The sequence below is a fragment of the Balaenoptera acutorostrata genome, chromosome 1 (genome assembly GCF_949987535.1).
Source record: "Balaenoptera acutorostrata chromosome 1, mBalAcu1.1, whole genome shotgun sequence".
NCBI classification, from domain to species: domain Eukaryota; kingdom Metazoa; phylum Chordata; class Mammalia; order Artiodactyla; family Balaenopteridae; genus Balaenoptera; species Balaenoptera acutorostrata.
The window spans coordinates 622606-647516 of record NC_080064.1 but is presented as its reverse complement, the minus strand read 5'-3'; the positions used below and the strand labels follow the sequence as shown (position 1 = coordinate 647516).

General features: G+C 62.2%; 4 protein-coding genes across 6 annotated transcripts; 1 reads left to right on the top strand and 3 right to left on the bottom strand.

The window, feature by feature from the left end:
* Positions 1–186: 186 nt before the first annotated feature.
* TAS1R3 (taste 1 receptor member 3) lies at positions 187–5154 on the bottom strand. The gene is given in 11 exon segments (XM_057534011.1): positions 187–885; positions 888–1303; positions 1305–1531; positions 1533–1641; positions 1643–1730; positions 1892–1997; positions 2030–2212; positions 2328–2791; positions 2794–3109; positions 3186–3474; positions 3476–5154. Coding segments are annotated over 11 exon segments (2571 nt in total). The 5' UTR covers positions 3778–5154; the 3' UTR covers positions 187–814.
* Positions 5155–5273: 119 nt separating this feature from the next.
* On the bottom strand, positions 5274–9268 carry CPTP (ceramide-1-phosphate transfer protein). 3 transcript variants are annotated; one of them, XM_007166253.2, is made up of 3 exons: positions 9175–9268; positions 6989–7121; positions 5274–6825 (listed from the first exon to the last, which is right to left on the bottom strand). In XM_007166253.2, the coding sequence occupies exons 2-3, from the start codon at positions 7108–7110 to the stop codon at positions 6303–6305; spliced, it is 645 nt and encodes a 214-aa protein (XP_007166315.2). In that variant the 5' UTR covers positions 7111–7121; positions 9175–9268; the 3' UTR covers positions 5274–6302. The 3 variants fall into 3 exon arrangements, with proteins under 3 accessions (XP_007166315.2, XP_007166314.2, XP_028023773.2); XM_007166252.2 differs by having other exon boundaries at positions 9156–9255; XM_028167972.2 differs by having other exon boundaries at positions 9136–9249.
* Positions 9269–9366: 98 nt separating this feature from the next.
* On the top strand, positions 9367–21646 carry INTS11 (integrator complex subunit 11). Its single transcript, XM_057544292.1, has 17 exons — positions 9367–9505; positions 12408–12505; positions 12854–12927; positions 13230–13458; positions 17989–18087; positions 18175–18209; positions 18484–18622; positions 19087–19151; positions 19318–19507; positions 19671–19754; positions 20174–20263; positions 20373–20535; positions 20647–20754; positions 20844–20905; positions 20976–21118; positions 21202–21331; positions 21415–21646. Exons 1-17 carry the CDS (start codon positions 9478–9480, stop codon positions 21475–21477), a joined length of 1800 nt encoding a protein of 599 aa, XP_057400275.1. The 5' UTR covers positions 9367–9477; the 3' UTR covers positions 21478–21646.
* Positions 21632–24818, bottom strand: PUSL1 (pseudouridine synthase like 1). Its single transcript, XM_057544300.1, is given in 8 exon segments — positions 21632–21966; positions 22333–22538; positions 22540–22629; positions 23400–23573; positions 23662–23811; positions 23970–24157; positions 24267–24324; positions 24592–24818. Coding segments are annotated over 8 exon segments (966 nt in total). The 5' UTR covers positions 24657–24818; the 3' UTR covers positions 21632–21931.
* Between the last annotated feature and the right edge of the window lie 93 nt (positions 24819–24911).

Below are 24911 nucleotides of genomic sequence, written 5' to 3'. Positions count from 1 at the left end.
GTGCAGGGGCCGGGTCAGCTTCCCCAGGGTCCGGCCGAGAGCTGACCCAGGACTGGCTGGGTGCTGTCCTCTGGGTGCCAGCTCAGCGACAAGGCCCTGGCTGCAGCAGTCCTGGCGGGCGGTCTTCTGTCCGTGGTGCTGGGGTGGGGGCGGGGGGGGGGGCGGGGGGGAGGGGTGGTCTGTCCTTGCGGCTGGTGCTGGCCTTGGTGCTGACCCCCCACCCAGGCCGGGCTCTGTCCGCGGTGCTGGAGGTGACTGACCACATTCTACTGGCTCACTGACCAGGGACAGAGAAGGAAGCTGGGTGCCCCCTCCTTCCTGAGCGGGTCTCTGCCCTGCACTGGGGCCCACAGTCAGGCACACACCCCTGCAGAAGGGTCAAGAAAGTCCCACCCCACCCACCAACCTCCCACTCCTACGATGCTTGGACAGGATGCTGGGTGGGGGCCCCAGGCTGGGCCCAGCCAGGCAAGTGGTACCCAGCTTTGCCTTCACATGGTTTGGCTGGGGGCTTTCCTGAACGCTCAGCCTGGGCTACGGGGGGCCCCGAGGAAGCCTCCATGAGCCTCTGTCTGGAACAGTGGCGCTGGGTCACCTGTGCAGGCCAGGGCTTGGCTGGTACAGGGACAGAGCCTGACTCTGGGGCCCCAGGGGTTGAGATCCCACGGAGCTGAGGCCCCTTATGCACTCTGGAGGTCACTGTGGGGTCAAGGTCAGCAGAACGTAGGGCTGGGGAGTCGCAGCGGAGTTGGAGCACTGTCTGCAGGTTGCGGCATAGGGACTCAGTCTGGGGGCACCTTGACTACGTATGAGTTCACTGGGGTGAGGTCACTGGGTCAGGGGTCGCTTGTTTTTTCCCTGAGTCTCCTCCCCGCCCCCACTGCCGCCTCGCCCTCTGGCATCGCCAGGACCCCCTCCCAGGAAGAACTCAGGGGTGTTGAGGTCCGGCCGCCACAGCAGCAGGTAGCACTTAGGCAGGTGGAAGGTGCCCAGGATGCCCAGCACACAGAAGAGGATGGCACCCATCTGCACGGCGGGCTGGGAGACCACATGCACGTTGGCAAAGAGGGGGACGAAGGAGACCCAGGTGATGAAGTAGGCCAGCATGGCAAAGGTCAGGCCGCGGGCGCCGTTGTAGCCCCTGGGCTGGCTCTTTACCAGGAAGGTGCCCAGGAAGCAGAGGAAAGCCAGCGTGGCGTTGGTGGCGTGCACCAGGCCGAAGCTGACCCAGGAGTGCACGTGGCAGTGCACCAGCGCCTCCGTGGGCGGCACTTGCCAGCCTGTCGCCGCCTCCGGTGGGAAGGTACCAGCCAGCGCCCCACAGGCGGCTGCAGAGCTGGTCTGCCCAGCTCGGCGGCAGCTCTGACCCCACAAAGATCTCAGCCGCCTGCAGGAAGGGTGTGCTCCGGCAGCCGGTGAGCGGGAGGTGGTGCAGCGGTGGCTGGGCCAGGCAGCTGGCAGGGCTGGGCCGGCCGGGAAACAGGAGGACGCTGAGGCAGATGAGGCCCAGGCAGAGCAGGCCTGCGCCCCCCCACCCCCCGAGGCCCGAACCATGGGCTGTGCCGGCGCCAGATGAAGAGTCCCAGGGCTGCCAGCACCAGGCCCAGAGCCAGGCCCAGAGCCAGGCCCAGAGCAGAAGCAGCCCCAGGAACTTGGGCCGGCGGGGGAGGCACCGGTGCTCCAGTCCGGGGACCCGTGGTCCTGGTCACACTTGCTGCAGAGGGTGTCGTCTGGGGCGGGGGGAGGAGAGGGGGGTGCTGGGGGCCGTCGGCTTCCCCCAGCCTCACCCCTGCCACGGCCTCTGGCCTCAGAGCCAGGCCTGTGCCCCTGACCCTGCGGGGACCCGCCCTCGCTCGTGCGACGGTGTGGGAAGGCCCCCCGGAGGGCTCACCTGGGTGGCGCTGGTAGCTGCCAGCCTTGCAGTTGGCGCCGTCGTAACAGCAGGAGCAGAAGCCCTTCACACCGCGCACCTGGCCCTCCCTGCACTGCCGCGAGCACTGGGGCTGCCTCAGGCAGGGCTGGTGCTCACCTGGCTTCCCTGCGTGTGCCAGCTCGTCTGGGAGTGCCAGAGCTGCAGGCTGCCGTTGAAGGTGCCCACGGTGCGCAGTGTGGGCGTCCCGTCCCGCCGTGCCCACAGCTTCAGGTCGTGATCCACGCCCACGTTCCCGCTGTTGTCAAACCGCAGGCTCAGGTGGTGCGTGTTCTCCGGGAGCTGGCGGGGGTGGGGGTGGGGGTGGGGGTGGGCGGGGTGCCCCCCCCCGGCCCAGACCTGCCCCCACCGTCCCTCCTCCCTGGGGGCACTGGTGGCACAGCTCCCGTGCCCTCACCTGCCAGGGCCGCACGGGCTCCCTCGCAGGGCAGCCCGAGGCGTCGCAGAGCAGCGTGTTGTGGAGCGCCTGGGCCACGCCGTACACGGCTGCGAAGGCCGCGAAGGTCTGGCGGTGCAGCAGCCCGTCGGTCTCGTTCTCCAGGGTGATGCGGTCACACTGGGGGCAGCGCGGCCCCACCACGTGCTCCTCCAGGCCTGGCTGCCCTGCGTCCGGCGAGGCGCAGTAGGCGGGGGCGGTGGCCAGGGCCAGGCGCGTCCGCACGTAGGACGGGAACTCGGGCATCTGGGCGCCCTGACGCGGGACGCCGAGCACGGTGCCCACCCGGTCCATGCCGGGCAGCGTCATGACGAGGTTTGAGGGCAGCCAGGCCTCGCTGGCCACCCACACCTTGGGCGAGAGCCTGCAGCGGATGCTGTAGCTGAAGAGGGTGCGGGCAGTGCAGGCGGAGGAGAACACCACACCACCTGCACGCTGCTCTGGTTCACCCGGCGCAGCAGGCCCTGCGCGGAGCCCAGCCGCGGGCTGCCGGCTCGGGGCAGCGGCACCCAGCCCTCGTGCGCGATGCAGGTGCTCTTGGTGTCAGCCAGGCCAAAGAAGAGGCTCAGGCCCTGCCGGCTGTACTCGTCGTCGCCGCCCACGGCGGCCACCCAGGTCCAGTGCAGCTCCCGCGGCAGCTCCACCCCGGCCGCCGCCTGCACGCGGTCGCTGAGCACCGTGCGGAAGAGGGACGGGAACGTGTTGCGGCTGCTCAGCCTGTCCGTGCTGGCGCCGTAGCTGACCTGCGGGCCCAAGGCAGCTCCTGACGCAGGGGCTCCCGAGGCGGGCAGGAGCGGGGACGCGGGCTGGGGGGCGCACGTGGGGCATGAGGAAGAAGCTGAAGAACTTGCCGGTGACCAGGGCGACCTCGGACGAGTGGGGCCCGATGACGGCCAACACGTGGGGCTGGTACTGCATATAATCGCAGTAGGCGGCGACGCTGCGGCTGCCGGCCTCGGCCATGAACACCAAGCCGGGCTTCATGGCGACCACGGGCTCCCAGCACGTGTCGAGGAGGTCGTAGCCCAGGCGCAGCCCGGGGATCAGGGTGGACCCGCTGTTGATCTCCTCCACGGCCATCGTCGTGGCCAGCGCCCAGAGCAGCCCAGGGGACGAGAGCGTCCTCAGCTGAGCCCAGGGGGGAAGAGCCCCCCAGCATGTAGTCCCCTGGCCGGCTGAGCTGCCGGGACAGGCACAGCGGGGCCCCTGCCCTGACGCCCAGGACAGCCGTGAGGCCCAGGAGAGCCAGGCCTGGCATGGCAGGTGGCAGCTTCCAGCAGGGACAGCAAGTGGGCAGACTGACCGGGGCCCCAGATACGGGGAGTCGGGGCGGGGAGGGGCGGAGGATTTGTTTAGCAAAGCACTTGCCTGTCCTCACCTGCCAGCTCGGGGCCCTGGAGACGTCCTCCATCTCCTGGGCCCCACAGGTGTGCTCACATTGGACTCTTATCCTGATGCCACCACTAGGCTCTCTGGCTGACAGTGACCCGGGCAGGCAGGCTTTGGGCAGCCACTGACTGCGACCTTGCTACCTGCCTGTGCCCAAGCCCCTGGCACCCACCTATTCCTGGAGAGGAGTCACCCCGGACCCGTCTGCCAGAGGGGCCTGGATTCTCCGGCTGCCTGAGACAGGCTTGGAGGTGCCAGTGCCCCAGGGAGTGGGCACAGAAACACTCCCTCCAGCCCTGGGGAGGCAGTCGGCAGTCGGGGCGGGGGAATGCAGGAGTGGCTCCCTCGGCAGGCCCAGGGGCAGCCTGCGGGGGGGTGTCCCACAGCCCTGCAGACCAGCCAGGAGGACAGTGGATGGCTGGCTGGCCCGGCTTCCACCCCGCGGCTGGGGCGGGGAGGGTCCCGAGGGGGAGGCCGTGGGCTCTCGGCCTGCCTGGGGACAGTGCACCTTGAAGGTCTAAGGCCTAGAAGCTGCGGGGCCCCGTGGCTGGCCGTGCTCACACGGGCCTGGGCCCTGCCTGTGCGGGCCGGGCTCACACAGCTGGGCCTGAGGAGCGGCAGGCAAGCGAGGGAGGAAATGCCGTAACCAAACGGGCTGCTGCAGCCAGGTCAGCCCCAGGGTGTGCTGGGGAGCTGGGGGCCAGGCCAGCAGCTCCCGCTTAGCCTCTGGGTGCCCGAGGACCCGTCTCCCCCAGTCTGGGGCTGGGGGCCTCACTGACACTAGGCCACAGGCACCCAGAGGAGCTGGGGGAGGCTAGCGATGGCCCTGGGGTACGGTGGGGCCCGGCAAACGTTCATGGGACGTGGTCTAGGGATCCAGTCCTTGCCTGTCCCCAGCGCCCTGTGGGGCGCGCACACATGCCACAGCACACACGCCACACGCACGTGCAGGACCTGCATCCGCACCATTGCACGCACATGTGCACACACGTGCAGCCCTCGCTCTCTGGCCCGGGGGAACCCCAGGCTGTTCCCCCAGAGTCACTGGCCTTTGCAGGCACCATACCAGACTCTGGTCCCCGCTGGGTGTGGGGACTTGGGAGGTGGCTTGTGCTGGGCACTGCTCTTCAGTTCTGGCCTTCGGGCAGCGGCTCAGAGGACCCTCCCTGACAGGCATCCTCCTTCTGTCCAGGCCACTGCCACGGCGCGAGCACCCCCCTCCACTGGCTGCAGTCCAGGCAAATTTCCTTCTCTCTACACGGCGTGTGGCTGGCCTCAGACCTACGTTTCCAACTCAGCCACTTAGGTGATCCTGTGACTCAGTTTTCTCACCTGTAAAGTGGGGATACTGTGGACCTTTGCAACAGATGGGACTTGGCAGGGCTGAAGCGTGCACAGAGACGGGCAGGACCCCAGCACTGGCCAGGGCATACCTCACGTCCCTGTGGTTGACACGGCCCTGACTGCCTGGCAGCAGGTGCCTGGCACACCCAACACCCCCGTCCTGGAGAGCAGTAGTTCTGCTAAGTGCAGTTTATTTATTTTGGAAAACCCATCACCCGTATTACAGCTTCTAAGGGTGCCTGAAAGCTTGCACTTATGTACATTTGCTTCATGGTGAATAATGTCCCCTTGGCACCTGAGGTCCTGGCCTCACAGTGAAGAGGCAGCGGGTGGGGCCAGGCCCCCAAGCACTGGGTGATGGCCGGGCTGGGTGTGGCCACCTGCCAGCCTGTCACTGAGGCAAAGCGGTCGAGGCCCCCTCCCTTGTGCTATGTCATCCTGGGTCTCCTGAGCTCCACAGGGATGGAGCAGTAAGGGGCAGGGAAGAGGGAACATGGCATCTCGCTGGATGCTGGGGAGGGAGAGGCCAGCACTGGCCCAGAGGAGTCCTGGGATCCTGGGGGTTCTCGGGCTGTGCTGTGCAGACTCTAGGCTGCAGGTGGCCGCTGGCATGTGTGCAGGGCGGTGGCAGCAGGGCAGGCCTTCCCTCGGGGCTTCAGGTCCTGCTGTCACTGCCGAGGACACGTGGGCCCCTGACTGAGGAGGCGGCGATGGGCGGGGAGAAAGCCTGCAGTGCTGACCCCTGCCCAGGACTCTCTCCCTGTCCTGGGGACAGCCAGCCGTTACAGAGGGGCCCAAGGCAGCCCAGCTGGGCAGACACTGCGTCCTGGGCCCCATGACTCCCCGTAGCTCACAGACTTGACCCCCAGGCAGGGGCAGCTTTTCCATGAACCCTGATCCTGCCCCCCACTGCCTGCTTCCTGCACTTCATCCACCCGGGAGAGGCCTGACTGGACACGGGTGTAACTGAGCTGAGGATAAAGATGAGATGCCCGGGCAAAGGAGAGGCCGGGCGTGGAGCAGACGGCCAGCGTCTGCCTTCTCCGTGAAGCCTGTCTGCAGTGGCTGGAGGCTCTGAGTGGCTCCCGACAAGCTCAGCTCACAGGGGGACCCAGAAAGTTCCACGGTGGGACTGATGGGTCCCGGCTGCCCCCACCCAGCTCTGGATTAGGGGAAGCCCACCCCACCTGGGCCCGCCAGCCCCTAGGGTAGGTCCAGCAGGGCGTGCTCGGCGTAGAGCCTCTGGGAGATGTCGTAGACGCGTTCAATGAAGGGCAGGGCCTCGCCCAGCATCTCCACGGCCTGCTCGGGGGACCCCACGTTCATGGTTTCCAGGAAGACCTTGCGTGTGGGCAGTGCACAGAAGGCCACGGTGACGGCCCGGCGGATGATCCAGGGGTGGTAGGCGGCCAGCGAGGCGTGGTAAGAGTCAGTGCAGAGCGCGGCGGTGCGCGCGTCCTCGGGGCTGGTGCGGACGCCCTCCAGGAAGAGCTGCAGCCAGTGCAGGGCGCGGTGCAGCCGCAGCACCGTCCGGCAGCCCGAGTCGGGGTGGCGGGAGCGCCGCTCCAGGTCCACCAGCTGGCTGCCCAGCTCGTAGGCCACCATGGCCTGCAGGGTGCCGTAGTGCTCCCGCTGGGGGCCACCGCACAGCTGCTCCATGATCTGCAGCTTCGCCACCACGTCCTTGGAGATGAACGAGAAGATGGTGCCCAGGCTGTTCAGGAACCTGCGCGAGGGAGGCAGGCGCTCAGCTGCAGGTGCGGGGGAGAGCGCCCCCCACCGGCTGGGCCGCGAGTGAGGACAGCCGACCAGCACCGGGCCGGCAGGTGCCTACAAGTGCCGGCGGGATGCAAGTGGGACGCGTGGCCAGGGAAGGCCCTCGCACGCACCTGACCAGCCCCCTCCAGCTGGCGAGGTAGTGGTCCAGCAGCACCTCTTCCTTCTCATTGAGACACTGCTTGAAACTGACCAGGACGACTTTCAGATTAAACTCTGACTCCAAGTCATCCATTTCCGCAGGAGCTGAAACACAGGGAGTCAGGCTGTGGGTCGTCTCCCGGCGAGGAGGCTCCCTCCCTGGGCCGCTACTTCGGGGAGGGAGGGAGGGGCAGCTGGAAAGAAACAGCTGGGGCCCCACTGCTCCCAGTGAAAGCCCACAGTAACCCCCATCCCCAGGCCAGCCCCTCCTCCCCTGGAGCCCACCTTGCTCTGCTCGGGTCACACACTCGCAGACACATGGGCCTGGCCCAGCCAGGCCCTTTGCCAGGCACACGGCCCACAGCTCTCAGCACGGCCCCCCTGACACTCAGACTTGTCAAACCACTACCACGTCTCACTTGCGGGAGGCATCTCTGCTCAGGTTTTCTTGCTTGTTTATAGTCTGTCTCTCTTGAGTGTATGTCTGTTCCTAGTAACTGGAGAAGTATGTGCTGAGTCCCCACCCAGAGCCAGGCGCCCACTCCAGTGCACTGTGAGTGAGACCGACAGCCCGGCCCCGCTGAGGCGACATCCTAGTGGCAGGTGTGTGTGTGTGTGCATGCGTGTGTGTGTGATAATAACAAAGACAGGAAGTCCAACACAGTACGTAAAAGGATAAGCACCGTGGAGAGACAGACTGTGGGCTGAAGCCGGAGGGCCACGCCCTTCCTTGCTTGAAGCTGCATCGCAACAACCAGAGCAGAGGCTGCGGGGTCAGCATTTGCCGACAGTTGGACAGACACGAGTCTTCTCACTCCTACTGTAACTGTGCCCATCCCACACAGAAGGGCAGCTGGACCACAGGCCCTCCCCCAGCCCCAGGGAGTCCAGAAGTGCCCCAGGCCAGACGCCTGCTCTGGATTCTGCTGACATTCATATAGTCACTCCACAAACACCCAAGTGCCCAAGTGTTAGTGGGTGCCGCTGGGCACCTCAGCCCCTGCCTCCCTGGGTGCCTGGGGCCTGCACTGTGGTGTGGCTCTGACAGGCCCTGGGGACTCAGCTGTGTCTCACCTCATGTCCAGGACAAGCTCTCACCACTTTGGGCGGCATGAGGGTCCCTGTGCTCTTGGTGCTGGGAGCACTGTGGGAGCCCGGTCGCCCGAGGTGTGGTGAAAGCTCAGCCAGGAGAGCACACTTGTGTGCCTGGGCAGGGTCTGCCTTCCACTCTGTGAGCAATTCATGCACTGTTCTAAGATCCTGTCCTACATCTTTGGGGAAGATGGGCCCGCACACCCTTCCCTGCCCACTACCCAGGCTGCTGGGAGCATCTGATGGGGCCCAGTAGGTGCTGCTGAGGCCCTGCAGGCCCCACGGCTCGGCCGCATGCCTGGCACTGGGTGGAGTGCCCAGAGGTGAGCTCACCCTGTCCTCAGGTGTGGGGGACAGCCGGGCCTGGCCTCAGGGAGGTAACACTCCGGAGGTTTCCAGAACACCCCTACCCTCTCTCAGGCCCTCAGTCTTCTGTCCACCAAGCAGATGGCCTCTGAGGCCCTCAGGGCTACCTTCCTGGTCACCAGACATCCTGTGGGCCTGGCCTTCCTGCCCAGAACCTGAGCCAGCAGCCAACAGGAGGTGCCAGCAGCCTTTCAGAGCTTGGAAACAACAGGAAGGGCAGGGGCGGCGCGGCCGGGGGCGGGCAGCCTGCCAGCTCTGAAGGTGATGCAGGGCGCCGCCAAGGCTCCCCCGGGGCAGTCCACGGTCCCAAGGTCAGGGCTCGTCCTGAGGCCGGCCTGAGCACCGGAGCCCTGTGGCTGGCACCAAGCTGAGGGACCCCAGGAAAAAGGGGGCAACCCTCCGGCACCCCAGCCCCAGCGGGTGGGAGCGGGGCCCTGTCCGGGAAGTTCTGCAAGTCTCGCCTACTAAGGGGGCTCCGGGTGGCGCCGAGCTGGGACCCGGGGCTCGGGTGGGTCCTGCTCCAGCTGAGGCCCAGGGATGGGTCAGGGGCCCGGAGTCCGGGCCAGCGCAGGAGCCGGGTCCTCGGCCGCCCCCTCCCACGCCCGGTTCGGTTGGGCTGGGTTTCCCCAGCGCCAGCTCGACCCCACCGTGGCCGGCTCACCCCCATCGCGTCCGGCTCACCTGCGCCGCCGCCTCTCACCTGCACCGCCGCCTCTCACCTGCACCGCCGCCTCTCACCTGCGCCGCGCAGCCGCCGTGGAGGCCGCGGCCCCGCCCCCGGCCACCGTCCCACCGCCCGGGATTGGCTGCCGGCCGCCCAATCAGAAGGTCCGATGCGCGGGCCCGCGTTTCCGTCGGGCGCGCCGGAAGCTGGCGCCTTTGGGGTTGCGCTTGCGCAGTGCGTCGCCGCGAGTAGGAGGCGCATGGCGGCGTCCGGGATGCAGGCGCCTGGGTTTCGTGAGGCAGTGGTGGTCCCGCCGGCTCGCTGAGCGCGCCCGACAGGATGCCCGAGATCAGGGTCACGCCCCTGGGTGAGTGCGGCGCGGCGGGGGAGGAGCGCCCGAAGAAGGCCGGTGGGAGGCTCGGAGGGCCGGGGACCCCGGGACGTGTCGTCCTCGGCGCGCGGCCCCCTGCCCGGAGCCGGTGCTTAGGGCGCCTTTCTTCTGCTTCTGCATCCTCGCCACTTCCTGCCCTTCCACCTCCTCCATCTGTCTCGCGTCCCACTTCCCTGCAGCCTCCGTTTACCCGTTTACCCGTTTGCGGTCCACCCCAAGTCAGCCCTTGTTTTACTTGACCGCCGCAGCGTTAAAAAAAAAAAACAAACAGCATCCCAAAACTTTGCTTTTTGCAAAAGATGTAAGTGCACAGTTTAAAGGCTCAAACAGTACAGAACAGTGCGAAGGAGGAAAGATCGCTCAGAATCAGAAACAGCTGGGGGTCTCCGTGCACACGTGCCAGGGGCTTTTCGGGAACCTGCCCCCTGCCCTGGACGTGTGTTGGAAGCATCTTCTCCTAGGGATGTCCCCCGCAGCTCCACATCTTTTCTTTTGTGGTGAGCTCTCCTCAAAGTAGCCCACCCAGCCCCCAGCGTGGACACTGAGCTGTTGACAGCTGCAGTGAACACCCCTGCCCCTGGCCTGCTGGGTCACAGCGCACATCCTACCCCACTAAAGGTGTCGTCACCCCCACGGCCTCTCCTAGCTGTTGGCTCCGGGTCTCCTCTGGCTGCTTCAGCCCCGCGCTCTCCCCGCGCCTGGTTCTTCTCCAGAGGCCTCTGCAGGATCCTCCTTCCAGCCTGACTCTTTCCCAGGTGGCCCCTTTCTCACCGCTCATCCTCTTTTTTTTTTTTAAGGTTTGTTTATTTATTTATTTATTTATTATTTATTTATTTGACTGCGTTGGGTCTTCATTGTTGGGCGCGGGCTTTCTCTAGTTGTGGCGAGCGGGGTCTACTCTTGGTTGCAGTGCGTGGGCTTCTCATTGTGGTGGCTTCTCTTGTTGTGGAGCACGGGTTCTAGGCACGCGGGCTTCCGTAGTTGTGGCACACGGACTCAGTAGTTGTGGCTCACGGGCTCTAGAGCGCAGGCTCAGTAGTTGTGGCGCACGGGCTTAGTTGCTCTGTCACCGCTCATTCTTGAATGGTCCTATCTTTTTACTGCTTCGTCTACCCCAGATCTGCACCTGGGTGTGCCCCCAAGGTCACTCAGCCACAGCACCATCAGAGCAGAACTACTTCTGCTTCACCATCTGCCTTTGCCAGTTTCTGCCTCTCGACCCCCTTGGTCTCTCCCACCACAGGGCCTTTGCACAGCTGCCCCTCTCATCCCAGCTCTCCCTCTCCACCCTGCTCGGAATTTGTCTTCTCTGGGAGGACTGGAAGTTTGTGTGCCCTTCCCTGCCTTACTTTTCCCTGAGGCGCTGATCTCCCTGAATGCAAGTTTATCTAGGTGGTAATTGTCCGTGTTCTTGGAGACACACACACACACACACACACACACACACACACACCCCACCCCCCACCTGGAACCTAAACTCCCTGCGGCCACGTGTCTCCTTGTTTTCTTCCCACCCTCCTGTGTGTCCCAGGCTCTGTCCCCACCTCTCCTGCCCAGTTTGGGCCACTGTCTTTACTCCCTGGGATTGTTGTGGGTGTTCCTGTTGGGAGCAGGCGGCCAGTGCCTCAGAGCTGAGCTCCGGAGTCCGGAAAACTGTCCCTGGCCCCACGCTTAGGAGTCATGTGCCGTGGGCGGATCCCGTGACTTCTGGGACTTCACATCCTTGTCTGTGAAGAGGGGCGGCCCTTCTCCCTCCCACACATATCTGCAGTGCCTCTGAGCGGGGCATGGCTTGGTGCTGGAGGTGCAGTAGGAAGCAGGCTGAGACCCTGCCCTCAGGGAGCTCACATCCTGGTGGGGGCAGCAGGCCTGTGAGAGACCTCGAGGCCACTGTCTGTGGCTGGGCTGCCTGAGGCACACAGGTGAAGCTCGTGGCTGCTCTCACCTGCCGTTGTCACAGGTGACTGAAGCTTCTTGAGGACCAGCTGCAGCCCGCTTTGGGCGGTGGCCTGGTCACCCTGGTGTATGTGGTGCTAACAGAAGGTTCAGAAGGTTCCTTGCAGAGGGAGGCTTGTAGGATCCAAGATGAAAAATAGGTCATTTGCTGTCATCGGGCCTTGTGAGGCTGTGTCCCTTTCCTTCTGGGCCCCCAGACCCTAGAGGAGGTGACAGATGGCCGTATGAGGTGGCCGGGATATGCCCCGCTGGGCCTGGAGCATCTGGGCAGGGCTTGGAGGTCAGGACTGTGGATGGGATTCGGGTTAAGGTCTGGGCTGGGGGTACCTGAGGGGGCCCAGTGGTGGGGCGTCTGTACTGCGGCCACTCTAGTTGGTCATTGCTGAACAGCTAGGGCCATGTTTCCCCGTGGCTGGGCTAAAGCCGCACGGTGTCCCTCTGCAGTGGCACCACCAGGAGGCGGCTGGTGGTCCCAGCTCAGTTGTGGCCCCAGCTAAGGTTTCGGGAGGGGCGGTGAGGCCCCAGGGAGCCCTGGCTTGCCTCTCTTGAGCGCTGGGACCACGGTCCAGCACCCCTTACTCAGCTCCCGGCCTCTAGCCTGTGGGCCCCTGCTGCGAGAGGTGAGTGGCAGGGCCCGCGGCTGGAGGGCGGGAGGCGCCATGGGGAAGGGTCCAAGGTGGCCTTGGTGCCTTGTCCCCTCCCTGTGCGTTTCCCTTGCCCGTGTGCAGAGGTGGCAATGCTTCTCACCTCACACGTCGTCCACACAGCAGCCGCAGAGAGTTCTGCAGGGCCGGGGCCCAGAGGGTCCTTTCGGGGTCTGGAGCAGGCGGCTGGGCCTTGGCCTTGGGGCTGGGGCCATCCTCGCAGGGGCAGTTGCGGGGAGAGGAGCGTGGCGGCCCCTCTCACCGGTCCTCCCATTCAGGGGCTGGCCAGGACGTGGGCCGAAGCTGCATCCTGGTCTCCATTGCGGGCAAGAACGTCATGCTGGATTGCGGGATGCACATGGGCTTCAGTGACGACGTGAGTCCCTCGGGCGGGCGGCTGCCACCCAGCCTGCTCCCTGGCATGACCAACATGGACCCGGGCCTCGGAGTCTCAGGCTCTGACCCACAGAGGGGAGCAAGGTGGGGCACCGGCGCGGGGCCGGTCTGTACCAGATCGGGGCTGCCGGCTCAGGTACCAGCTGGGCAGCTGACCCCCTCCCTGCACGCTCCGAGGCTCTGAGCCGTTGGCGGTCTCGGTGGGCCTGCAGGGTGGGGATGTGGGGGTCAGGTTCAGCCTGACCCCCGGGGGCCGTGCCCGCAGCCCCAGCTGTCCCAGTGTCTCCTGAGCCCCGGTGGCATCCTGACGCTTCCCCTCCCCCCACAGAGGCGCTTCCCCGACTTTTCTTACATCACCCGCAGCGGCCGGCTGACTGACTTCCTGGACTGCGTGATCATCAGGTGGGCGCCTTCCCCAGGACCCGCCCACCCACCCAAATGGCGACGCCTGATATGTGTCCCCCTGAGCCCCTCCTTGTTCCTCCCCGGAGTGTGAGGCTGACCCCAGAGTAACGGCTTGTTGGTGGCATCACTAGACACTCAGGCGCTGAGTCCCAGGACCACAGCGCGCTGTCCCCTTTGCTCCCTCTTGCTCCGCGGCGTCTGATGCACAGCAGGCCCTCAGCCAGCAAGGAGCGAGGGGACGGGTGCCCCCCGGGGGGAGGTGCGGAGGGCGCTCCGGGCTGACCCGTGTTGCTTCCTAGCCACTTCCACCTGGACCACTGCGGGGCGCTGCCCTACTTCAGTGAGATGGTGGGCTACGATGGGCCCATCTACATGACCCAGCCCACCCAGGCGATCTGCCCCATCCTGCTGGAGGACTACCGCAAGATTGCCGTTGACAAGAAGGGCGAGGCCAACTTCTTCACGTCCCAGATGATCAAGGACTGTATGAAGAAGGTGGTGGCCGTCCACCTCCACCAGACGGTGCAGGTCAGGCCCCCCCCCCCCACCCCGCTTTGTTGCCGGCGGGGAGCTGCCCGGAGGCGGATGCGGCACTCGGCAGGGCCTCTGCTGCTCCCCGGCTCTGCTTGAGCGCACTGAAGAGGCGGGAGAGGGCACCTGTGCCTCGTGAGCACGACAGGGCCGGGGCGGGGGGCAGGCTGGGCGGGACGCAGACCGGAGTGTGGGCTGTGGCTCGGTGACAGTTGTCCGCGGGCCAGCGAGGAGGCAGGAAAGTGACCTCAGATGTGGAGAAATTTATCACAAGGCTCGCGGAGTTGTCTGCTTCTCCTCAGAGTCTGGGTTTTGCTTGTTACCACGTGTCTAACATTTGGGGTCATCTTATCCTGGTTGAACCTTTTGTCGAGATGAAGTAGTGCATTTCTCCTCAAGGGCACTCTTACCTTTGAGCCCACCTTTCTGGTGAACGGGTCACCGTTCTCCCTCCCCCGCCTTTAGTTAGCGTTTGCACGGGGCTTCCGTTCCCATCTTTGTACTTTCTCTCTTTCTGCGTCACGTTTTAAGTAGTTTGGGTTTAATCCAGCCTGATAACCGGTCCTGTAGGTGGAGGGTTTGGACTGTATGGGTAATATTTGGGATTTAGCTGTATCCTCCTGCCATTTGCTTCTTATTTGTGCTGCCTGTTCTATGCTTTATTTCCTTTATTGCCTTTTTCTGGATTGACTTTTTAAAACTCTATTTCTCCTTGTATTTGGTAAGTAATTAAATATTGTTTTATAATTTTTGTAGTGGTAGAGATTACAAAACACATCCATGACAGCACAGCTCTAAGGTACTTGGAGCTTTTGCCTCTTTCCTGGACAATGCAAGAGCCTCAGAGCACCTCAAATGCATTTACTCCTCCCCTGACTCTCTGGCTCTTGTTTCCATGTATTTTAATTCCCTCAGCATGCGAGACCCCTGGGACCTCACCGCTGATGCTGGTAAAGTCAGATTTGCCAGGCGCCGTCTCTGTTTGCTTTTCCCGCTGTTCCCCTCTGCTGCCTGTGTTCTTCACTTTGTATTTGGGATGAAGGACACCATTGTGGATCTGCTGGTGATGAATGCTCTCAAATTTTATTTGTCTGCAAATGTTGAAGACTTTTCCCCTTAGCTTCGGAATTCTAGGGCAGCGTTTACTATCAGTATTTTGAATGTGTCTTCCCATCTGCTGTTTGGAAGAGAATCTTTTCTCTGGCTGCTTGTGGGATTATGTCCTTTCCTGTGGACTTCGGCGGGGTGCTATGCTGGCCCCACCTGTTCTCGTCCTGTTGCGCCTGCTCAGGTTTGAGGCCTCCGGGTCTGCCCATTGCTCTCTCCAGGCCGAATGTAGGTCTTGCTTCTCCAGAGCCTTCATCGTCCTTTTGTCTTTCTGTGCTTCATGCTGGATAGCCTCTACTAGATATTTTAGTTCGTCAGTTCTCTTTTTGATTATATGTAAGTGGTTGTTAAATTTGTCTGTTGAATTCTTTTTTTTAATTGATATATAATTGATTTACAATATTATATGTTATAGGTGGACAACATAGTGATTCACAGGTTTCAAAGGTTATGCTCCATTTATAGTTACTATAAAATATTGGCTATATTCCCTGTAATACAGTATATCCTCGTAGCTTATTTTGTGTGTAATAGCTTGTACCTCTTAATCCCCCACCTCTGTCTTGCCTTTCCTCTCCTCCTTCTCCCCACTTGTAGTTTGTTCTCTACGTCTGTGACTCTGTTTCCTTTTTGTTACATTCACTAGTTTGTTGTATTTTTTAGATTTCACACATAAGTGATATCATACAGTATTTGTCTTTCTGTCTGACTTATTTCACTTAGCATAATATCTTCCAAGTCCATCCATGTTGCTGTAAATGGCAAGATTTCATTTTTTTAATGGCTGAGTATTATTCCACTGTATATATGTACCACAGCTTTTTTTTTTTTTTAAGATTGTTTTTCTTTCGATGTGGAACATCTTTAAAGTCTTTATTGAATTTGTTACAATATTGCTTCTGTTTTTTATGGTTTTTGGTTCTTTAGCCACGAGGCATGTGGGATCTTAGCTCCCCGACCAGGGATCGAACCTACACCCCCTGCACTGGAAGGTGAAGTCTTAACCACTGGACCGCCAGGGAGGTCCCTTTTTCTCTCTCCCCCGCCCCGGCTGCGCTGGGTCTTTGTTGCTCCATGCGGGTTTTTTCTAATTGTGGTGAGTGGGGCTACTCATCACTGCGGTGTGTCAGCTTCTCATTGCAGGGGCTTCTCTTGTTACGGAGCACAGGCTCTAGGCACGTGGGCACAGTAGCTGTGGCTTGCAGGCTCAGTAGTTGTGGCGCATGGGCTTAAGTTGCTCCGCGGCATGTGGGATCTTCCTGGACCAGGGATCGAACCCGTGTCCCCTGCATTGGCAGGTGGATCCTTAACCACTGGACCACCAGGGAAGTCCTTGTACCACATCTTCTTTGTCCATTCATTTGTCGATGGTCATTTAGGTTGCTTCCATATCTTGGCTATCGTAAATAGCACTGCAGTGAACGTTGGGGTCCATTTATCTTTTCGAATAATGGTTTTCTCTGGATATATGCCCAGGAGTAGGGTTGCAGAATCATATGGCAACTCTATTTTTAGTTTTTTGAGGAATCTCCATACTGTTCTCTGTAGTGGCTGCACCATTTTACATTCCCACCAACAGTGTAGGACGGTTCCCTTTTCTCCACACCCTCTCCAGCGTTTATTATTTGTAGACTTTTTGATGATGACCATTTTGACCAGTGTGAGGTGGTACCTCATTGTTTTTATTTTTAATTTTTTAGAATTTATTTATTTATTTTATTTTTGGTTGCTTTGGGTTTTCGTTGCTATGTGCGGGTTTTCTCTAGTTGCGGCGAGCAGGGGCTACTTTTCGTTGAGGTGCGCAGGCCTTTCATTACCATGGCTTCTCTTGTTCTGGAGCACGGGCTCTAGGCGCATGGGCTTCAGTAGTTGTGGCACGTGGGCTCAGTATTTGTGGCTCGCGGGCTCTAGAGCGCAGGCTCAGTAGTTGTGGCACATGGGCTTAGTTGCTCCACGGCATGTGGGATCTTCCCAGACCAGGGCTCGAACCCGTGTCCCCTTCATTGGCAGGTGGATTCTTAACTACTGAGCCACCAGGGAAGCCCCTCTCATTGTAGTTTTGATTTGCATTTCTGTGTTTTTAAATATATATATTTTATTTATTTATTTATTTGGTTGCACCTGGTCTTAGTCGCGGCCGGTGGGCTCCTTAGATGTGGCTCGCCTGCTCCTTAGTTGCAGCACGTGTGCTCCTTAGTTGTGGCCAGCGGGCTCCTTAGTTGTGGCATGCAAACTCTTAGTTGCGGCATGCATGTGGGGTCTAGTTCCCTGATCAGGGATCAAACCCAGGCCCCCTGCATTGGGAGCTCGGATTCTAAACCACTGTGCCATCAGGGAAGTCCCTGTGCAAAAGCTTTTAATTTAATTAGGTTCCATTTGTTTGTTTTTATTTCCATTACTGTAGGAGGTGGATCCAAAAAAAATACCTTTGCTATTTATGTCAGAGTGTTCTGCCTATGTTTTCTTCTAGGAGTTTTATAGTATTTGGTCTTACATTTAGGTCTTTAATCCATTTTGAGTTTATTTTCGTGTATGGTGTTAGAGAATGTTCTAATTTCATTCTTTTATATGTAGCTGTCCAGTTTTCCTAGCACTATTTATTGAAGAAACTGTCTTTTCTCCATTGTATATTCTTGCCTCTTTTGTCATAGATTAATTGACCATAGGTGCGTGGGTTTATTCCTGGGCTTTCTGTCCTGTTCCATTGATCTATATTTCTGTTTTTGTGCCAGTACCATACTATTTTGATTACTGTAGCTTTGTAGTATATATACTCTGAAGTCAGGGAGCCTGATTGTTCCAGCTCCAATTTCCTTTACCATGCAGTTTTGATGACTGTAGCTTTGTAGTATAAAGTCAGGGAGCGTGATTCCTTCAGCTCCGTTTTTTGTTAGGATTCTTGTGGCTATTTGGCATCTTTTGTGTTTCCACACAAATTTTAAAATTATTTGTTTCAGTTCTGTGAAAAATGCCACTGGTATTTTGATAAGGATTACATTGAATATATAGGTTGCCTGGGATAGTATGGCTCTTTTGAATCCTTAACTTGGGTTATTATAGTTTCTGGTTTTACAGTTTCCACTGTTTTTAATAGTTTCTAGTTTTTTGCCAACATTCTTAATTCTTTCTCTCTCTGAAGATTTTAATCACAATCCTTTTAAAGCCTGTGTCTGAAAACTCCAGGAGCCCTGAATCTGCTTCTCTGGACTGTTGTTCCTCTTCTTTCCATCCCTATTGTCTCATCTCTTGTGTCTGCTTTTGATTGAGAACTGGATGTCGTGTATGAAAAAACAGGGATGATGAAAGGCTAGAATGATGTCATCAACTTGCACCCACCACTGCCCCAGGCTCCACCTCCCTGCCCCTCTGCCCTCTGCTCGGCACAGCCTGCAGACCTGAGGTCAGCCCTCTTCTCTGTAGGTGGACGATGAGCTGGAAATCAAGGCTTACTATGCGGGCCACGTGCTGGGGGCGGCCATGTTCCAGATTAAAGTGGGCTCAGAGTCTGTGGTGTACACGGTCAGTGGAAGCACTCGGGGCACAGGAAGGGCTGGCTGGCCGGGCAGAGGAAGGAGGCACCCTCCTCATTGCCACATTCTTTGCCAGGGGGATTATAACATGACCCCAGACCGGCATTTGGGGTAAGTAGGCCAGTACATTTGTTTCATCCTATTGGGCGGGTCCCCCCAGGGGTATAGCGACCCTGAGGGATGTGCTGGCTTCCGGAGCCGTCTGCGGGTCATTGTCCCCGGGTGTTCTCCTGTCCCCTCAAGTGCTGCCTGTGTCATTCGACGGTGGCCTGGGCCTGTGCAGAGGAGGCAGGCTGCCTGCTGGAGGGTCCAGGAGGGCCATGGCTGTGTACAGCCTCGCCACCGTGTGGACTGTCCACTCTGGCCACACCCCGCTGTGTTCTAGAGCCGCCTGGATTGACAAGTGCCGCCCCAACCTGCTCATCACAGAATCCACGTACGCCACCACCATCCGAGACTCTAAGCGCTGCCGGGAGCGAGACTTCCTAAAGAAGGTCCATGAGACCGTGGAGCGTGGCGGGAAGGTAGCTGGTGGGCGGCGGGTGCCCCAGGCGGGGCTGGCTATGTGCCTCTGGCCACGCTGCACGGGTCTTTCGGCTGCCCCGGCATGTGGTCAGGGGCAGGGGTGCTGTGTTCTGGGCATAGAGAGAGGAAGGTTTGCTCAGCACTGGGAAGACAAATTCCCCTGAAGACCCTTTAGCGGGGGCTCATCTACCGCTCGTGTCTCAGATCCCAATCCAGAGCGTCCACCATCGTCACTTTTGGGCAGGCTGTGCTGGGACAGAATGTGGGGGGCTGCCCGCAGTCTGCATGGGGCCTCCGGCCATCAGAGCTGCTGGCAGGGCTGGTCTTCTCAGAAGGTGGCCACAGGGAGCAACTGTCCGCCAGTGTGCACAGCTGTGGACTCGATGGCTGGGCGGTGTGGCCAGGGGTTTCTCCCGAGCTGGCCTCCCACCCCCACCCCCACCCCCACCCCCACCCCCCGCAGGTGCTGATCCCCGTGTTTGCGCTGGGCCGTGCTCAGGAGCTCTGCATCCTGTTGGAGACCTTCTGGTAGGTGTGGCCGGGACGGTTTCTGGAGGCCCTGCCCTGCTGGCTGTGGGGTGAGAGAGGGTGGGGAGCGCCCTTCCTGGCACTGGACCCAGCCCAGGCTGAGGGCACATGGGGGCTGCAGGCCAGCCCTGCCCCGCAGCCTCCCCACCAGCCCCGTCCTCCACAGGGAGCGCATGGACCTGAAGGCCCCCATCTACTTCTCCACGGGCCTGACGGAGAAGGCCAACCACTACTACAAGCTCTTCATCCCCTGGACCAACCAGAAGATCCGGAAGACCTTTGTGCAGAGGAACATGTTTGAGTTCAAGCACATCAAGGCCTTCGATCGGGCGTTTGCCGACAGCCCGGGCCCCATGGTGCGGCCCAGTGCCGGCTGGGGGTGGGGTTCTGCTGGGCCGGGGCCCTGCCAGCAAGTCGCGCAGGGGAGCGGGGCGCCTCTGTGCCGGGAAGACCAGCAGTCAGAAGGCTGAGGGCAGGGGGGCATCTGATACCCTGACTGTCCCCACACCTGCCCCAAAGGTCGTGTTTGCCACCCCGGGGATGCTGCATGCCGGCCAGTCCCTACAGATCTTCAGGAAGTGGGCAGGGAACGAGAAGAACATGGTGAGGGGCCTGGGCTCCAGGGCCGGTTCCCTGGAGGGCTGGCGAGGTTGAGGGGCAGGGGCTCCCCCTGGTTGGGGGGACGTTGCTGCTGTCAGGAGGAGGAGGAGGAGGCTTGGTACCGTGGGGACTGGTGTCGGACCCAGGCTCAGACTCTTGCTGTGTCTTGGCCCGTCTGCACCAGGCAAGAAAGCCCCCAGCTTCCTGAGTAGCCATCATGGGGGTCAGGCCTGGGCGGGCTTGTGCCGAGACCCCTGAGCCTGCCTTGGTCTGCAGTGGGGCCTGGAAGGGGGAGGGGCCTCCCCCAAGGGTTTGGGTTCAGGTGGGCAGAGGGCCGGGTGGGGGGAGCGTCCCGGGAGGAAGCCCCGAGGTGGTAGGCAGGGGGTGCAGGGGAGCTGCTCGTCCGTCCATCCCTCCTGCAGGTCATCATGCCCGGCTACTGCGTGCAGGGCACCGTGGGCCACAAGATCCTCAGCGGGCAGCGCAAGCTGGAGATGGAGGGGCGGCAGGTGGTGAGTCCTCACCCTCCCTCACCAGCTCTGTGGACCCTCTTTGGGGGGGTGGGGGGCGGCCCTCGGAGCCACCGCCTGTGCTGATGGCTTGCCTGCCGTGATGCCGCAGCTGGAGGTCAAGATGCAGGTGGAGTACATGTCCTTCAGCGCCCACGCGGACGCCAAGGGCATCATGCAGCTGGTGGGTCAGGCGGAGCCGGAGAACGTGCTGTTGGTGCACGGCGAGGCCAAGAAGATGGAGTTTCTGAAGCAGAAGATCGAGCAGGAATTCCGTAGGCAGCCCAGGCCAGGGCGGGCTGGGTGATACGGAGGGTATGCGGGCAGGGTTGGTGCAGGCGGGGCCCGCCAGCCTGGACTGAGGTTCTCTCCACACCCTGGCCCAGGGGTCAGCTGCTACATGCCGGCCAACGGCGAGACGGTGACGCTGCCCACGAGCCCCAGCATCCCCGTGGGCGTCTCGCTGGGGCTGCTGAAGCGGGAGATGGCGCAGGGTGAGCGGCAGGGCCCGCTGAGCGGGGGCGGGGCGGCTGCTGGGCAGGGGGCCCCGCTGACAGCTCCGACCGCTGCCCCTTCCCCACAGGGCTGCTCCCTGACGCCAAGAAGCCCCGGCTCTTGCATGGCACCCTGATCATGAAGGACAGTGTGAGTGCCAACCATCACTGGGGGTGGTGGGGGCCGCCCCCGCTGTGCCTGACCTGCCCTTGCCCCACAGAACTTCCGGCTCGTGTCCTCAGAGCAGGCCCTCAAGGAGCTGGGCCTGGCCGAGCACCAGCTGCGCTTCACCTGCCGTGTGCACCTGCACGACACGCGCAAAGAGCAGGAGACAGCCGTGCGCGTGTACAGCCACCTGAAGAGGTAGACGCTGCGGCCGCGCCTTCCGGACCCGGGGGGCGGGGCGCCGGGCAGGGCTCACCGTGCCTCCCCGCGCCTCCCCGCAGCGTCCTCAAGGACCACTGCGTGCAGCACCTTCCTGACGGCTCCGTGACCGTGGAGTCCATCCTCATTCAGGCCGCTGCCCACTCGGAGGACCCAGGCACCAAGGTGCTGCTGGTCTCCTGGACCTACCAGGTAAGGTGAGGGACTGGTGGGGTCACCCCGTTACCCTGGGCTGCCTCACCTGGACCAACGGCCCCTCTTGCCTGTGGCTGTAGGACGAGGAGCTGGGAAGCTATCTCACGTCTCTGCTCAAGAAGGGCCTGCCCCAGGCCAGCTGAGGCCCCGCTGCCAGGACCGTGTGCACCCTGGGTCTTCCCTGTGTCCTCGGGTGTGGAGCCCACAGCTGGCTACAACCCTCATCTGTGCAGAGACCACAGTGCCACACACCTGCCGAGTGGCTGCTTTTGGCTGAAGAAAGAAACGGACCTGGGGGGCTTTTCACTTTTTATTTCTGCTCCTGGGCTCCCAGGAAATGGGGGGGGGGCTCCCGGGGTGATTTCCAGTAAAAACCACCACAGGCTGTTTGGGTGTCTCGCTTTCCGGTGCTTGCGCTTGTCTCCTGCACCCCACCTCTGGCAGCCCACCCGGGCAGGCGGGGACTTGTGGCAGGTCCAGGCTGACAGGAGGCGTGGGGCCTGCTGTGGTCTGTGTGTGATGCACGGTGGTGTACAGAGCTGGGAGCGTCCAGCAGCTGGGCCTAGTGTGCCACAGCTGCCCTGACCTTGCTGCGTATCAGGGGGTCACCTGTGACCTCCGTGCTGTGGACTCTGAGGGCACATAGAGGCAGGACCTGTGAACAGACCCCAGGTCATCCTGGGGGCGTGACAGTCTCTGCAGGGGCCAGGCCAGAGCCTTCAGCAGGACTGCAGAGCCCCCTGCCTTCGCCCCAGAGTTCAAGCCCCTCTCTACCCTCTGCTGCCTTCTGGAACGCCCTCTCAGCCTCCCTCCCCACAGGGCCAGGCTGGGGCTTGGGCTGCTGGGCTCTGGCTTTCCTCTTGGCCACAGGCTGGAGTCCCAGCTGCTGGGACAGCACTGCCACTGAGAGCCCCTCCCGCGGCAAGGACTCAGCCTTGGGAGGGGGCCGTCAGTCAACAGGGCACAAGCCGGGGCCTCTCCACGCCACCACCTCTTACCGAAGCCCTCGTAGAGCACCGCCTTCAGGAACAAGCCGTGGGCGGGAGCCACACGGCTCTGGTGCCTGCCCAGGGGGTCCTGGCTTTCCAGAATCACCTTCACCTGAGCAGGCATCAAAGCCCCCAGCCCCACGGCCACCAGCACAGATGTCATTCTCCGCACCTGTGACCCAAGGTGAAGACTGCTGCAGCCACCTGAGCCCCAGGCCCCACCCCCGGCAGGGCCCCAGGACACAGCCCACCTGTCTGTATAGGAAGGACTGGCTCTCAAACTCCAGGCTCCAGAACCGCAACTGCCTGGGGACACAGGCGCCCATGAGGTCTGGGCCTCAGGGCAGCCTCAACCCTCCAGTGTGGTCTCCCCGCGTCCCACCCCAGGGGCCCCACCTACTCCCTCCCAACCCCTTGTAGATGAAACCGGTGGAAGGGAGACTAAAGCCAGAGGACTGCTGCTTGGGAGCGGGGACAGCAGCGCCTCCGGGGTCTTGGCTGCAGGAGGACGCCGAGGTCCTGGCGTGGGCTCGGGGGCGGCGAGGGAGGTGGTGTGGCCAGCTCCTCTCCCAGGGACTCAGGCCCTGAGGCTTGGGCTCTTTAGCAGGAGTGGGAGGCTTGGAAGCTGGCTGTGCAAAGTTCCTCCTCCCTTCAGTGCTGGGCCTAAGTGGGAAGGCTCTGGAAGTCAGTAGCTGCGGTCTGGCCGGAGGCCCCTGGGACAGAGCTGGGGGCAGTGGAACCAACCCCCTGCCAGCCTGGGCCCGAACCACTGGCCTGGTGCTTCTCCCCCAGTGGAGTCTTTCCACCTGGATCCATCCACGGGGCAGTGAGCTCTCGGCAGGGCAGGCAGCCTTCTCTGCCCTCTGCCCCCCCGGCCTGGCAGGACCCTAGCCCAGGGGAGGGCACAGCTGCAGGCTCACAGGTGTTGGGGCCACACCACTCGGCTGACCGGCACCTCCTTCTCCCCCAAGGCTGGACGGGTGCCCAGGGAGCCCCCAGTGCACCACCAGGGAAGGTGCCGGAACTAAATCCAGCCTTTGCAGCCTCCAGACCAGAGTGTAGGCTGCCCTTCTCACCTGCTCTCCTCGGGGAGGACAAAGGGGCTGCCGGCAGGGTCGGGGGACACGGAGGCTCGGCGCAGGGTGCGCACTGGGCTGGTGGCCGGGCTGCCCGCCGACTGGAAGGCCCTGAAATCATGTGTCCCCAGGAGGTGCTGGGCGGCCTCCCGCATGGCAGCCACGTCTAAGCAGCTGCAGGGAGCCAGGTGAGTGGTCAGGAGCGAATGGCCGGCCAGGCGAGCCTGGCAAGCCCCTCAGGCTCACTTTCACACCCACTCACTCAGCCCGAAGCGCCCAGCACCGGTTTCGTTCAAACACGGGCAGCTGGTCAGGCCTGCGGCAGCCGGTAACCAGGCGGTACAGGTAGGTCCTGGACGTGGCTGCGTGGCGGGCATGGAAGTGGCTGGGCACACGGAAGGCCCGCAGTACCCTGTGGGAACAAGGCCAGGAATAACCCGCTCCCCGTCCATGTGACACCCTGGCATCTCTGCCATCACCCCCAAGGAGTTCTGTCCAGATACAGAGTCCTTCTTCACCTCCCGCCTCCACCATAGTGGACGAGTTCCGGGAGAGCAGAGAGGTGCTTACCGGATGGCCGGGTGCCTCAGGTGGGTGTTGAGGGCTTCCATCAGGACTTCAGGGGAGAAGGGGGGCAGGCCTGAGCGGCGCTGGACGTCCAGGTGCGCCGCGTTGCTCAGGGCATGGACCCCAGCATCCGTGCGGCTGGAGATAGTGAACTTTACCGGCACCACCGAGTTCAGCCGCTCTGCGGCCTCCTGAGGGGGGTGGGGGACGCACAGAGGCCGCGGGCGGGGCTCCCATCTGCCCCTCCCCCGGGTCGCCCTCCTCCCTCCCCCCTCCCTGGCGCGGGCCGGCGGAGCTCACCTCCAGGTAGTTCTGGACTCCGATGGCGTGCTGGGCGCCCCTGACTGCCGCGACCCCGCTGTGGGCAGGGCGGGCGGAGGTTAGCGCGCAAGGCCGCCCCGCCCCGCCCCGGACCCCGCCCGTCCCGTCTTCTGCGGCCAAAGGCGGCCGTTCCATCCCCGGAAGGCCGGGGCCCGAGGCCGGAGGTGCGGGCCCTAAACTTAGCTCCCTCCAACCCCTCGGGCGCCGGCCGTCGGCTGCTCTCCGGCTCGAGCTCGCGTGCTCCCCGCGGCGCCGGGCTACACGAGGGGATTGCGGGCACGGGTGGGAGGCCCAGAGAACGTACTTAAAGTCCGTGCCCAAATACTGGAAGTACACGAGGTAGCGCGCCCGCACTGAGCCCGCGCCCATGGCCAGGCCGGACCCGGCATCGGGGCAGGCGGAGGGCCAGGCGGAACCGGACGCCGCGGAGCGCCAGGCGGACTGGGACGGCACATGGGGCTGCGCCTGCGCGCGCCCGCGCACCCAGCCTGGTCACGCCCCCCCCCCCAGCCGCTCCCGCGCCTGCGCCTGGGCTTTCGCCCCGCCCAGGCAGCCTCGCTTGGCCGCCCAGGGCGGGGGCGGAGGCGGGGCCAGACTTAGGGAGCGGGTGCAAAGTGCCGACCC

Excerpts from the sequence above, each read along its gene's own strand:
- CPTP (XM_007166253.2), bottom strand. The coding sequence starts at position 7,110 with ATGGATGACTTGGAGTCAGAGTTTAATCTGAAAGTCGTCCTGGTCAGT. Across the intron at positions 6,826-6,988 it reads AGCTGGAGGGGGCTGGTCAG|GTTCCTGAACAGCCTGGGCA; the intron begins GTGCGTGCGAGG and ends TCCCTCGCGCAG.
- INTS11 (XM_057544292.1), top strand. The coding sequence starts at position 9,478 with ATGCCCGAGATCAGGGTCACGCCCCTGG. Across the intron at positions 18,210-18,483 it reads ACCCCAGACCGGCATTTGGG|AGCCGCCTGGATTGACAAGT; the intron begins GTAAGTAGGCCA and ends GCTGTGTTCTAG. Across the intron at positions 20,536-20,646 it reads GAAGATCGAGCAGGAATTCC|GGGTCAGCTGCTACATGCCG; the intron begins GTAGGCAGCCCA and ends ACCCTGGCCCAG.